The sequence below is a fragment of the Gossypium arboreum genome, chromosome 2 (genome assembly GCF_025698485.1).
Source record: "Gossypium arboreum isolate Shixiya-1 chromosome 2, ASM2569848v2, whole genome shotgun sequence".
Taxonomy (NCBI): Eukaryota; Viridiplantae; Streptophyta; class Magnoliopsida; order Malvales; family Malvaceae; genus Gossypium; species Gossypium arboreum.
In genome coordinates this window covers 110,247,699-110,261,713 of record NC_069071.1, presented here as the reverse complement: position 1 = coordinate 110,261,713, position 14,015 = coordinate 110,247,699, and the positions used below count along the sequence as shown (strand labels likewise).

General features: G+C 33.0%; 2 protein-coding genes across 8 annotated transcripts; both read right to left on the bottom strand.

The window, feature by feature from the left end:
* Positions 1-106: 106 nt before the first annotated feature.
* Positions 107-7,027, bottom strand: LOC108467099 (serine/threonine-protein kinase Nek6-like). 7 transcript variants are annotated; one of them, XM_017767604.2, is made up of 14 exons: positions 6,848-7,027; positions 6,166-6,290; positions 5,843-5,909; positions 3,454-3,519; positions 3,276-3,322; positions 2,820-2,865; positions 2,653-2,733; positions 2,530-2,572; positions 2,373-2,422; positions 2,043-2,124; positions 1,915-1,964; positions 1,721-1,794; positions 1,548-1,599; positions 107-1,465 (listed from the first exon to the last, which is right to left on the bottom strand). In XM_017767604.2, the coding sequence occupies exons 1-14, from the start codon at positions 6,902-6,904 to the stop codon at positions 311-313; spliced, it is 1,995 nt and encodes a 664-aa protein (XP_017623093.1). In that variant the 5' UTR covers positions 6,905-7,027; the 3' UTR covers positions 107-310. The 7 variants fall into 7 exon arrangements, with proteins under 7 accessions (XP_017623093.1, XP_017623095.1, XP_017623094.1 ...); XM_017767606.2 differs by having other exon boundaries at positions 6,166-6,326; positions 6,668-6,944; XM_017767605.2 differs by having other exon boundaries at positions 6,668-6,944.
* Positions 7,028-11,424: 4,397 nt separating this feature from the next.
* LOC108466494 (chaperone protein dnaJ 6-like) lies at positions 11,425-13,775 on the bottom strand. The gene is made up of 8 exons (XM_017766859.2): positions 13,372-13,775; positions 12,980-13,078; positions 12,765-12,866; positions 12,473-12,532; positions 12,275-12,381; positions 12,104-12,186; positions 11,912-12,002; positions 11,425-11,818 (listed from the first exon to the last, which is right to left on the bottom strand). The coding sequence occupies exons 1-8, from the start codon at positions 13,465-13,467 to the stop codon at positions 11,614-11,616; spliced, it is 843 nt and encodes a 280-aa protein (XP_017622348.1). The 5' UTR covers positions 13,468-13,775; the 3' UTR covers positions 11,425-11,613.
* Between the last annotated feature and the right edge of the window lie 240 nt (positions 13,776-14,015).

The following is a 14,015-nucleotide window of genomic DNA, read 5'->3' as shown; positions in this document are numbered from 1 at the left end:
TATTATAGATAGCGATCAGGTCGAGTCGAGGATCCCAAATTGACAGATAGAAATATATTTTCATTAAAATTCTGGCTTTCGGATATTGCATATGCTTAAATCGACATTTCTGCTTTGGAACAATAAAAGGTCACCAGTGTGGTTATTATTCCATAGAAATCCCCCAAAATATAGTTTCTCGAGTTTCTTTCTCTTCAAGCAAACCAGAAGAAATACACACTTCATGTCAAAACATATATTTAAGAAGGAAAAAAAGAAAACATTTTCTCGCAACGATGAATAAATTATGGCTCCAACCAATTCATGAAAGTTAGGTTGCACCGGTGAACTTCTGGGCAGCCATGAGACTCTTTGTTAACCAAATTGCTGTTTCTCTTGACGACACAACTTCTTCTCCAAACGGTCGCAGCACACCAGCAAGCTCGTCAATTTTGTCTTGTTTAAGAAGCTGGGCACATAGCTCAAGCAGAGACTCCAATGCATCAGCTCTTTCCTGGCTCGGATTCTCCCACACACTCTTAATTTCGTCACAGCTCATGGCTGTCAGTTTACTCAGTAACGAAACATCACTTGCCGTCAAGTAAACCGGTCGTGCACCATCTTTTGTATTATTCTCGGATGCTGCTCCTGCTTCACCTGCACTTGGATGCACAGCATTACTTTCAGATGACAAATAGCTTGTGTCAGCACCTTCTGTTGTTGCATTATGACTACATGTTTTAGTTGACGAGCATATTCGATCAACATCAGTCTCATAAATAGTAGATGATGAACTTCCGTCATCACGATACCCATTTTTATCATCACAACTTATACTGGAGATTGTCAGTTTACTAGAATCCCTCGATATATCGAGAACCTCTTTTGCTGCTTCTTCCAGAACCTGAACATCACAGATTGTCTCATCTGTTTTATTTATAGTCTTCATATCAGCTTCTGGAAAGTTTTGAGTGTGCTCAAAAGTGGGTTCTTCTTGTTCATCATGCTGAGAATTGAATGCTGTCTCCGAAGTAGACTCCACATCAGCATCCTTTCGAGGAACACTCTTAAGCTGAGCCTGTTTGTCTCTGTTGCTAACACTTACTTCGGAATCAGTGGACGTGTCTTTGGAATCGCTAGTAGAGTTGGATATTTCGACTGCACAGCTAGTAGGATCAACCCTCTTAGTGACAGGGTTGTCTTTGGTACTAGCAGAGGATGCTGGCTTTTCATGAGTAGGTGAACAGCTTACATGTACATCAGCCATTCTCGGAAATGGATGTATATTTCGTTGTCCATTCGATACCCCAGCATCTTTAATCCCAAACCCCCTGTTCTTCCCAATACCAGGTTTGTTCGAAAATGATTTTCTAGGTGTCTTCTCCTTTGGGCTGTTTGTGGGCTTTACTGGAAGATAAACTGTAGATGGATTTCTGCAGCGAAGGACATGAGGTTGCAAATGGGGGTGTCTTAAGAGTTCAGCAGCCTGAAGTATCAGAATGCTCAGGATCAGTATGGATGGTAGCATTTAAAACTAGAAAGCTAAATACAGGATCACTTGCACTCACAGTTGGTCTGTGTTCCGGGTTCTTCCTTAACATGCTCTTAATTATTTGCTTCCTGAAACATGAAGTCATTTCATTTTCTACAAATATTAGACTTTTTATAAGGACATGAAATAGCATTATCAGTATCGTTAAGTAACATATCCATAAATGATTATATGGAAGAAAATGCTTACAGTGTGGAGGAATACAAAATCGGGAGAGGAGAAATGGATGATCTGTTGATTTTGTTAACAAGTCCCGCCATATCCTATTTGTTACCAATAACTTCAGTTTACTGTAGACTCTATAGTAAAGCAAATTACAGACAATTTGATGGTAGTCTAACGATACGAAGGCAATGTCTATAGCTCAAGTTAGAAGAACTCACTGGAGCTCTAAATGCAGGTTGATGTGCAGCAATCTCAAACATGCAGCAACCTGGAATAACAAATCTATCACTCGTAGTTGAAACTATAACAGATTTTGCATCTCGGGATCATGCTTTGAAATTCTTACCAAGTGACCATATATCTGATTTATAGCCATAAGGTATATCTGCAAGGAGCTCCGGACACATATAGTTGGGTGTGCCAACAACCTATTGAGTGTATGAAGACCATGTAAAAGAAATGGAATGAATCCTTAAAAAGTGGTTTTGACAAATTCTATAAGCAAAACTACTAAGATATTTATTAACAATAGCAGTTCATTTCTTCTTCTTCTTTTTTTAATCAGAAGTACTTGCAAAATAATCTGAGTGCATTGAAGGAATTGTAAGACAGGTTTTCAAAGAAGAATTTTCCAAGAAAATTTCATAAAAGGGAAAAGATTAGCACGAGATCATACCGAGGAAGCAAGGTCTTCAGTGTTAAGTAATTTTGCAAGTCCAAAGTCACCTGTACAGTCCATATAAGACATACAAATCTTAGAAGGCGTATTAAAAAAGGAGACCAAACCTGATAAAGAGCATGAGTCCTTTATAGTAATCCTTTTGTCTTCATACCAAGCCGGATGTCATTATCCTTCGTAAGGAATATGTTGGAACACTGAGATGAAATAGAAATTAGAGAATAGCATCCTCATTTAAGAACCTTCTTCACTAAAGGGATGATTATAGAAGCATTACCTTCAGATCCCGATGAAGAACACGGTTTGAGTGTAGGTAGTCCACAGCCAACAACAACTGAGTCATCCACTTGCATATTTTCTAGAAAACCAAAGAGAAAAATAAGAGGGTTAATAACATCTCTAGCAGGTGTATATAAGTAGTTTAGCTGCAGTATTTCTCATTACCTCCTCGGGAAAGTGCATACCTCTGGCCTTCTTAATTAGCTCAGCCCTTATTCCAACAAAAATTAGTGGAATTTCAGTTGCTATTTAGTTACATTATAATCTGATTAAAAACAGATGATCATGATACCTAACAATACAGTCTGACTATAAATCCGACTCATTAACTTTTATGGTCAGTGTTTCAGTTGAAGGATTACAAACTTGACCATATGAATATGGAGCATTTTGATCATTTTTAGCCAATCTACCAAGATGAATTAGGTTACCTACATCTACAGCTGACACAAAAATCATACTAGTTAAATTTAGCAGTGAGAATTTATGTCAGTTTTTAATACAAATGAAGTCTACGAGCAAAAAAATTCCCTAGCATGTGCATAAGATGATTAAAGAACTTGCATATTCCTCCAAAATCTTATTCAAAAAAATGAAAAACTCCTTTTTTAGGTAACTTACATGTCCCCTCCCTCACAGTAGCTAGTTACAATGCATATATCGTTTCCCTGAGAAGCATGAACACAAATTAACAAATCAATGAAGAGTAAATTTTGTGCTTAGCAATATAAACAATAATATTGTGCATAAACTCTTTCATATCCATTGTAAATCTAAAATACTTGTAAAGCCACTTCACCTTATCAACCCAAGCATCTTTGTACTCGACAATATATGGATTATTCAATTTGGCAATCAGTTCCATCTGCAAAAAAGAGGCACAGATGAGAAATGGTCTCAAACAAGGACTGCCAAGACGTGAATCAAGGTATTCTTGGTTTGCAATATGAAAAATTACTAATACCAAAGAATGAGCTATCCAGGTATCATTGGTATCTTATTTGGCATCACGTTTACACAAATTATGAGGGTCTTACTTTTCTTTGGGCAAGTGACGGCATATTTTCCCCAACTGTAATAAATTCTTTCTCAATCGACTACGAATCTTCAAACCCAACTTTTTCTGGTGAGAAGCCTATTTCCAAATTCAGGAAACATATGTTGGATTGCTACATATGAAATTATTCCCTCACCTCAACTACATCAACGGTTGCTTCTCTTTGTGCCTCAAACCAGACACACACTATAACTAACCGATGGATACGGCAGCAGAGGGCAGAAGGCACTTGGATGGTCAAACCAACATGAACAGTTTTTAGATTGTTTCCAATTGACTGGTTCTAGGTGTGATGTATGCGTCAATAGTTTGTTATAATAATGACCATAAAAGGCTAAAACAGCAGAATATACAAAATATATTTGTATAGTCTGTAAAAAAAATTGTAACTCACTCCAAAAGGAAAAATAAAGATCGCAGGCACAGCCTTCAGAGTGGCAACAAGGATGAGAAATGGAACGGGGGCAAACTAAAGGTTTAGAGCATCCCATTGGGTAGATAAAGGTGTGCAACCAAAAGGGTCAAAACATGACAAGGTTGGATTGTTAAATAAAAAATAGACTATCCAATAACCAAAATGTTTCTGAAATCAAGATTCTATGGTCAGGGTTTCATTCAACCATAGGAAATTGAACACTAAAAAAGATTAATGAAAATGGAATTTAACTGCTCTAGCCAAAAACTGAGATGATGCGAGTGCAGGAGACGGACATAATCCCAGATGTGGATTGGCTCAACAGATCCAAGATTACCTCCGTAACCGAAACCCATGATGATGAATTGTTGGGGGGTGGAGAGGGCGGGCAGTACCGCAATTCCCATACGTACAGTACGTGACACGGTGAGACAAAATAACCCACAAATCATTACAATTGCTGAGACTAAGGTGCACGCAAGTGAGGTATCAAAGTTTGTTGATCGACTGCCTTTTCATTCCTGGCTTTGACACCAGCACAATCAAGCACAAGGAGGGTATTTGGCTTTTGTTGAATTCCTTTGCAGTGACCATTAAGCAACTATGCGATGCTGAGCAGGATATTCATGGAATGGTTAAGTTACCTCTTTCCAACTCGTCTTGTTTGCTTTCTATTATATATGCAAGCCCTATGTTTAGAGAATGTAGACTATTGCGGAATAACCTGATGACTGAGTATGAAGGGAAAGAAAGGGGCAAAGGTCATCAAACTTAACCTGGAGAAGGCCTATGATAAATTGGAATGGAACTTCGTCCAACAAATTCTCTTTTTTTTTATGTTCCCCAGAGAAGGGATCAATTTAATAATGCAATGCATATCTACAGATTCCACCTCTATGCTCCTAAATGGCACCAAACCTGAAAGCTTTCAACCATTAAGTAAAGACTACTAGCAGGCGCAGGGAAATTTCTTGCTCTTTTGCCAGCACTTAAAAGTTAGACCTCTCCCATAGCTATCACAGTTACTTGGCAAGCCCCTTCGCAAGGATGGATGAAACTTAATATTGGTGACTATGACTGGAAACCTCAAGAAAGCAATAGGTGCCCTTATTTGAGATCATGATGGCAACTGGATATCTGAATGCCATCGACATAATCCACACATGACAAACTTAGGGGCCGAGCTTTGGGTGTTGAGAGATGGCCTCTATCTTGCTCATAGCCTAAATATTGTCAATCTTGAGATCAAAGTTGATGCAACTGCTATTCTAAGTTTAATAGCTGATGTTAAAGGTTCTAATACTTTGCTTTCAATATTGATCGATGACTATAGGATGCTCATGACTACCATCCAGCCAACTGAGGTCAAACATACCTTCAGGGAAGGAAAGCAGAATGCGGATGCTTTGGCAAGATTAGGAAGCTGCTTTCAAGCTAATGCCTCCTCAAATAATTTTAATTTTGTGCTGTCTTTATGTTTGTAATGAACCGCCTAAGTCAATTTCTTTCTCATTGGCAAAGGCCAATGGACTTCATGTTATGCGTACTATTGATGAATTAAGTTTTTTTCTACCAAAAAAAGCACTCTAGAAATTACCAAATAAAGGTATGTGGATAATCAACATGAAAATACTAAGGAATAATCTCTGCAAGTTTCACCACAACTCAAATGTTAATTTTTTTTTTTAAAAATGAGGAAATATTTTAAGAAGTGACCTCTTGGTGTGCTGTTCGCTTAAACTTCTCAGTTTGCTTAGCCAGCCGAATCCTCTTCAACACATACCTAACAGCATAAGAAAATTAAAGATATCATACCAAGTCAATAATTGCTAAAAGACGTGTAAACAGACTGACAGCTGCCAATAATGAAATTAAGGCCACATATTCAGAATATAGGCATTGTTGCATAACCAATCATAAGAAACCTTGATTTTAAGCATTCCAGGATTTCATTAGTAAGAAAAACAAAAACAAAGAACAATCCCTCCCAAAGGGAAATATTGTTTAGAACTCACTTGAATGTTCCTCAAAATACTTACTTGATTTTCTCAAGTTTATGGAGAACAAGAAAAGCAGCACCAAAAGCTCCTCTTCCAATCTGTTCTATAACTTCATAGTCTTCCATCTTGGACTTGCCATCACCATTGTGACTCTCCATGGAGACCTTCAAAAAGACCAAACATTAATATCCAGGTTTTTTCTGTTCAACAAAAATAGAAACCCATATCAGAAATCTCACCCAAAACAAGTAAATGAGCAAAGAAGAGAAAAACCCAAGCTCCAAATTTTGATGCCTGGGCAAAGAAATTTGCAGGAAAGGCAAAAAAAACACACCAGGACAGAACTAAAGAAGTTGAATACAGAATAGTAAGCTCTCCAAAAGAAAAAAGAAAATGGTAGGATCTTATTTGTAAGAGACAGACCCAAAATTAAGTAAAGCTAAAATTTGACAATGATGATATCAGAGTGATAGAGAGAGAAGAGGATGGAGAAACAAAAGCAAAAGCAACATCCAACACTTAATAAATAAATAAGACTTACCAAATTAATAATAACTTAATTGGAGATCTGATTATACATATATAAAGGGAAAACAAAGGAAGTGGGTGAAAATGAAAGATATATGAAGGTCAAGTGGAGAAGGTGAGGTGTGGGAAAAACCAAAGTGAAAGGCAAAAAAGCTTCGCTTGCATTTGCAGATTCATGGGGAGATCAACTTACATACACAAACATATCAACCAGGGAATGTTTTCGAGCATGTAGTTGTACAGTCACCATCTTTTATTTAATATATATTACCCAGTTTTTCTAAAAAGGAAAAAAAAAAGGTAATATTAGAGCTTTTTTTTTCTTTTTTGGTTTTGCTTTTTTTTTTTCGAAAAAATTCTTAGAATGTTCCAGAATGGGTCAATGAAAGGGGTGCTTTTGAGGCGTCAATAATTTAAAATTAAATACTTTGAAAATAAAAAATACACATATATAAAAAGGAAAAGGGAAAAATAAGTTTATTTTTATAAAATAACCATTTTATTATTTTTAATTTTATATTAATTACTTTATCATTGTTAATTATCAAAATTAAATATTAAAATATTTTTATTAAGTTTACCTTCAATATTTTTAAAATTAAAATTGTAAAGATAAATTTAATAAAAAATATTTTTAAATTTTTAATGGTAAAATTCAAGACAAAAGTAAAGTTATAAATTAAATTTAATATAAAGTTATATATATTAAATATTAAAATTATAAGTAAATTTTATGTAATGTGTAAAATAGCATATATCTATAAATAATCTTTCGTTTCATATAGTTAATAACCTTATCTCTTTTTTTGTATGTGAATTACAAGATGAGGGCACAGCAACGTGACTAATGCGATTTAAACTTAGACCACACCTAAAACAATAAACATTTTAACCATCATGCTAACACATAAGTTTTTGTCAATCTTACTTTTAAGTTTTAATTATAGGAAAGATATTTAGGGATAATGATGAATGGATTAGGGGCTTATTTAGCAAGTTAATTTGGTGCTTAATTTAAGCATGACTCAACTTAGCTTCCCTGTCAAAAACAATGTGGTATTATGTCACTCTATTTTAATTTGTCCCCCATCTTACTCACCAATGCTCTTCTCTTTTAAGAAACAAATTACTTCACCTAATAAATATGGCCATGCTTCAAAGTTCAAATAGAATAATTAAACATCAAAGACACCAGCTTATAGAGTTAATTCTTGTTACTAAGTTTTAAATTATTTTAATTTCATCTTTAAACTATTGATATTATATCAATCAAGTCCTTCGTTATTAAAACTGCTAAAATTAAATGACAAATAAAATCTTGTATAACTAAATTTAACATAAAAATTTTAAATAAATAGAACGTTGTCGCATAATTTTTAAAAGTAAAACTAAAAAAAAAAAGGCACATGATGAAACTTAAGTAAAGTTTCAAAAACCTCAAGACTGAGATTTTTGAGTGTATTATTTAATAGTTAAATTGAAGATTTTGTACTAAAAGACCTAATTAATATAATCTCGATAATTTAGAATAATTTGAAATTTTAATCAATTTAAAATGATTAGTGTAATAATATGGGAAATAATATATTTAGTACCTCAGTATTAAAATAAGTTACAATATCAATCAGTATTAACCTAGTTCAATGTATATTGAATAAATAAATTTGAGATATTACTTTATGAAATATCATTTTATCCTAGGAAAAAGCCTCATAATTCATATATTTTTCTTTCATAAAATTTTTAAAAGTTAAAAAAAACCAATAACTCAAATATTTTTATTAATATTATTATAAATAAAATTAAAAATTACCAACCCTAAAACATAAAAATAATTTTTTAAAATAATTTCATTATAAGTTCTGATGATATCTAGCCTTTTTGACACAATACTTAGAACTACCCATAGCCTCTCCCCAAACCCATAAATAGGAGGATAGTGCGCTTCAGTGTACTCAAACGCACATCCTCTTATATTGACAACAATATTCATATAAATTGAGTTAGATTCAATCAACACATAAAAACAAGTTTTAGCTTGTTGTCTTTATTCAACACGTAATATATTAATATTAGATAAAATATTAAATAATATGAAAATTATGTATATATATGTAACATATGATAATGAAAAATACTATATAAAATATTACAAACAATATATTTACAAATATTATAGAAATATAGTGAGCCAAAAATGATTTACTAAATTATGACCTTTAGAATGTATATATGTTGTTGTCATTGTTTTTTTGTGTAGAAATTCTCATGAGTGAAGCCATTTGTCCAGGTCTAAAGATTTGTTTAAAAAATAGGAATATTTGGATAAAAAGTGAAACTCGAAAATAGGTTTAGATAAAATTTAAGACTAGTTTTTCATATGAGATGAATCTTGGGTAAAATTCTTTTAGCCCGAGTCCAATCCTACCTTGCCCGGATATATTATGCTATAAAATATTATATTAATTATGTATGTTAAATAATAACTATATATTTTGTATTTATATTAAATCACTAAGCCAATAACAATTAAACTCATTGCCCAAAACTTAAAAAAAATACCCAACTAAATAACCCAACCTAAAATATAAAATTTTAAAATTATATTTAATACAATAAAATATTTATTATATTTATTTTAACATTTTAAAACATTTAGTGAATTATATTTTGAAAAAATATTATCTTTAAATAAAACTAATCTAAAAATAAATAAATATGGGTGGGTAAAGTCGGGCCCATATTTATTTTTCTTAGATTGGGTCAGAATTGGATAACAAAGTAAATCTATTTTTTAAGTTAGACTCGAACTTAAAAAATAAATCTAAATATGTTACATAGGTCCAACCCGACCATAAGCACCTTAGTGATACGTGTTGTTTATATATATATATATTATTTTGTGTTTATTGTCCTTTTTTTCTACTTGCACTAGTTGTTCATCTTGATTTTATGTTCTTATGTGTTTTTATAGATAAATTTATTTTGTGCATTATTGTTTCATTAATGTTTTTATTTATTTATTTCTATGTTTTGGAGTTATTTTATCTTCTTATCATGACATGTGTTAACTATTGTTGACAATTTTTGCCTTTTTATTTTTGCTAAATCTTTTGTATTTAATTTTTTTCACTTGGTGATGTGTATTCTTGGAAGTTAAAAGAAATAAATGAAGAAAATGACTAGTGATAATTGATAGAGATGTAGAGAGAGGTGTGAGAATATTTATGAGATGAGAGAGAGAGAGAGAAAAAAAAAGCTATGTTTATGAGATAATGGAATTAAAAATATAAAATTTTGAAAATTATTAAATATAATATTAAATATATATTATTAAATTTAAACTATATTAGCACATATTATAAACACTAGAAATCTTATCATACGTATACAATATACAATGAACGATGAAAAATATGATTTAGAACAAATTAATAATAACAAATGAATATATACAATATTAAAATAGAAAAAGAAATTAAAATCTCATTACATAAGTATGTAAAAGTAAATATTAAAACATACTATAAATATTATATACTATTAAAATAGTTTAAATATTATCCACAATATTAATAGAGATGGAGAAGAAGGAGAGGAACAGTGTCAAAAGAGACTGGTTCACCCATTCTAGGACCAAGAACTAGATAAGTAGAGGGGCTCAAGATGCATGCTTAGCGTATTAGAGTTTCGAGTAGAGAAGAGTCCTCCTACTAAATGATATATTGGGATATTTATAGGAAATGTAAAGGCCCAATGGAGGGCTCAATCAAATCCAATTTGGTAGGGATATAACAATAGTCCCCCTTAGTCGAGAGATAGGTTATAAAGTGACCATATCTCGAGACCACATGCAAGTTACCTAATAAATGATAGTTGTTACAAATAAAGTAACGGATGGAAGTTACAAATAACTTACCCAAAAAATTTGTTTGTATTTTGATGAAGAGTACAAATATTGGCCCAATGACCCAAACATACAATGCTTTGAGAGGCTTTTGAAATTCATGCACAATCTTTTTAATAATGTGTTTGCTGATGGTATGCCTATTCATAGTTATTTGTATTGTATAAATTGTGATTTATTATTTAATAAGTGGTATGTCCATTGACTCCACAATTCAAAAACATATAATGCATATTCAAGTGACGCCATTGTTAATTAGTGAATCCGAATTTATAGAATGGATATGAGTCGTATGTATATCGCAGATGCAATTAATGAAAATGTAAAATAGAAGATATTTAAACCATTCATTGGCAATATAAAATGTAAAAGGTATGACCTAGTCGACAATAATATATAATACGTAAAAAAATGCATACTATTCGTTGATGTAAGAAATGTGCACTATCTATTGATAATATAAAACGTAAGCAATATAAAACCGTTCATTGATGATATAAAATGCAAGTAGTACAAACCATCCATTGACGAAATAAAATAGAAGCGTAGTAAAGGTGATAAAAATATATAAATGTAGACTATCCGCTTTGAAATATATATTCATTGGTTATATAAAATAAAATAAAAATGTGCATTATCCTTTACATAAGAAATGCATAATGTCTATTAAAATGTGGGCGAGAGGATTATTTACTGTTATAAATAATGATAGCGAATGTAGCTTATGACCTTAGTTTTTGAGAAGTAATATTGAATAAATATTTAAGAAATGATAACGGGTATGGCAACCCGCCCAAGTTGTTAAGGGGTGTGGCAACCCAATCAGTAAACACAAGGATAATGGGTGTGACGACTAGACAAGGTTGTGTTGTATAGTTAAAGCAGGCATGTTCATTACTAAGTAGATGACCCAAGGCAAATGCAAATGACTGTAACTAGAACACAAGGAAACATTCCATGTTTGTTTAGATAATTAAGACAAGTTAGCATTTTCCATAATTCTCGCCATATTCATCGTTTTAACAGAAACAACACTAGAATAAGGCCTGATGTCACTTGTGCTTTGATTTGTTGGAGGCCTTTCGACTTTCAACTTTCCTCCTTGCAGCTTCAAATTCTTCCTCAGTAGGCTCAGAATCTGCATTACCCCCGTACTTGGACACCAATGTTGAAAACATGGAATCAAACCGGTCTTTCCTCTCATTTCTGCGCTGAGATATAATTGCAAGTAGATCTGATTCTGATTGTTTAACGGACCTGTTCGACACCAGTGAGAAAAAGGGAAATAATTTAACAGCAAAGTTGATTTATAGCTTTAAATGCAAGGAAAAGACCCAGCACAAGACTCACTTCTCCTTCCTTCTCAATGGACTGGTCGGTGGCTTCATTTCAGATACTTTGTTCGCCCATTTCCTGTAGGCTTTTGTTTCTTTCAGTTCCCCTAATAGCAAAAGAAAAAATGAAAATGGTATCACGGAAAAATCATCCATCAACTGAAAGCTGCAAGAACCAGGTAATAACTAAGCTCAAACAAAGGCTCACCGGCAGCTATTGCTTCATCAAGCAAATCCTTGAAACGGTGTGAATCAAGCTTAGGATCTGAACAAAGCATTGAACAGAAAAGCCTGTTGAGGGGACAAAAGATCAAATTTCATCAGGACAGGCTAAAGGGACAGAACACATACAGAGACATATACAAATTGCATCTCTTACTTATTCATATTGCCCTTGCACTTCTTATAAAGATCAAATAAATCTTTCTTCTCTGAGTCAGATCCCCTATAGTTCACTTCAAACTCTTCAATATCAGCCTCAGTGACCTGAGATTGATTAAACCGTCATGATTTTAATGGACTAAAAGCCAATGTTCTAATGACATAAAAGGGGAGAAAAGTCAACAAAAGTTGCAACCTTTTTATACATAGCCCTGAAAAAGGTTTTCAAATTCTCAACAACATCTCCAGCAAGGTCCTGATCAACAAATAACAGAGAAAAGAGTTCAAAAAAGCTCAATTGATAAGGGAATAAACTGGACGAGATGGGCAAGTTAAATTGAATTGTTTGTAATAACAATGGTAAGTCCTGTCCGACACAACTATGCTCAATTTCACTTAAAATATTCCACTGAACGAGTGTCAGACATAAAGACTTGAAGCAAAATGAAGAGTCAGAACAACATAATCCTGAACTACACTTTACTCACAGCATCACCGACGCAACCAGTTTGGTCATAGACAGCTCGTTTCTCCTCATCACCGAGAATGGATATCACCTTTTGCAATTGCTGAAATTTCTCTTTAGCTTCCTGTATAGATGAATGGAATCAAAATTTACCCTTATATTCTTCCATGAAAAATCCCACACATATATAGAAAACGAAACCTAAATTCAGAATACAAATTAACTTGAGGCTTTTACCTCATCACCAGGATTTTTATCAGGATGTAGTCTCAAGGCCAACTTATAATATGCTTTCTTAATCTCCTGCTGAGATGCCGTCTTTGCAACATTGAGAACCTACAAGCAATCCGTCGTTATTAAGCATCTTTGCTCAAATTTTTCATGGAAATGCCAATGGAACGATGCAATGAAAGCCACATCGAACCCACAATAAAATTGAAATCCTTGGTGGATACATAATTTAACCATTTCATTTGACTTGTTAATTCCAATCTAGGGCCAACAAATTACTTCACTAGAAAAGAATAAAATGAAAGAAACACTAGCTCCGTCGCAGCCAAAAATAACAGATAAACCCTAAATTCCAAACCCAAATAATGAAAAAATCAATGAAAAAATCCTAGAAATACCTCGTATAAGCTCTTTTCATTTGAAGACGAGTGATTTTCCACCTCTACTTCCTCTTCTTCATCGCGTGAAACCCCAGAGTTCTTTCTCTTTCCCATTTTTAGCCCAAATTTAACAAAATAACAATTTTAAGTATTCTGAGTTTTAAAGTTCTTTTTTTCGTCTCTTAAGCCAGAAGAAAGGAACTTTGGGTCTGGGAAGATTTTTGGTTTCTGAATTTATAGCGTAGGTTTTAGAATTTGATTCCTTCCCGCCATTTGGGTCTTTGCTTTTCCCGCCAGTTGATCATATGCTGTGGACTGAGCTTAGGTAAAGGTCGATAAGAACACTGTATTGGCGCCGTTGATAGCAGATGGGATCCACATGACTGATGAACTTTCAACATGGCCCAAACTTCTTCTTTTTTTTTTTTTTACGTTTATAATTAAATCACCCCAAATATTAAACAAACACATTTAAATTATTAGTGAATTTATATTTTAGTCTTTCAACTTTAAAAATTATAAAATATTCATTAAATTATTTGAAAGTTTTCATTAAATCATTATACTATTCAAAAATTTTATTTAAGTCACTTAGTTGTTAATGTCTTTTTAAGCTTGATTAAAGAGCTTTAAGTGATAATTTGACTATTAGTACGGCGAAT

Excerpts from the sequence above, each read along its gene's own strand:
- LOC108467099 (XM_017767604.2), bottom strand. The coding sequence starts at position 6,904 with ATGGTGACTGTACAACTACATGCTCGAAAACATTCCCTGGTTGATATG. Across the intron at positions 2,573-2,652 it reads TTCTTCATCGGGATCTGAAG|TGTTCCAACATATTCCTTAC; the intron begins GTAATGCTTCTA and ends ATTTCATCTCAG. Across the intron at positions 1,600-1,720 it reads ATTTTGTATTCCTCCACACT|GAAGCAAATAATTAAGAGCA; the intron begins GTAAGCATTTTC and ends TTCATGTTTCAG.
- LOC108466494 (XM_017766859.2), bottom strand. The coding sequence starts at position 13,467 with ATGGGAAAGAGAAAGAACTCTGGGGTTTCACGCGATGAAGAAGAGGAA. Across the intron at positions 12,533-12,764 it reads CTGGTTGCGTCGGTGATGCT|GACCTTGCTGGAGATGTTGT; the intron begins GTGAGTAAAGTG and ends TTTGTTGATCAG. Across the intron at positions 12,187-12,274 it reads TGCAAGGGCAATATGAATAA|GCTTTTCTGTTCAATGCTTT; the intron begins GTAAGAGATGCA and ends TCCCCTCAACAG.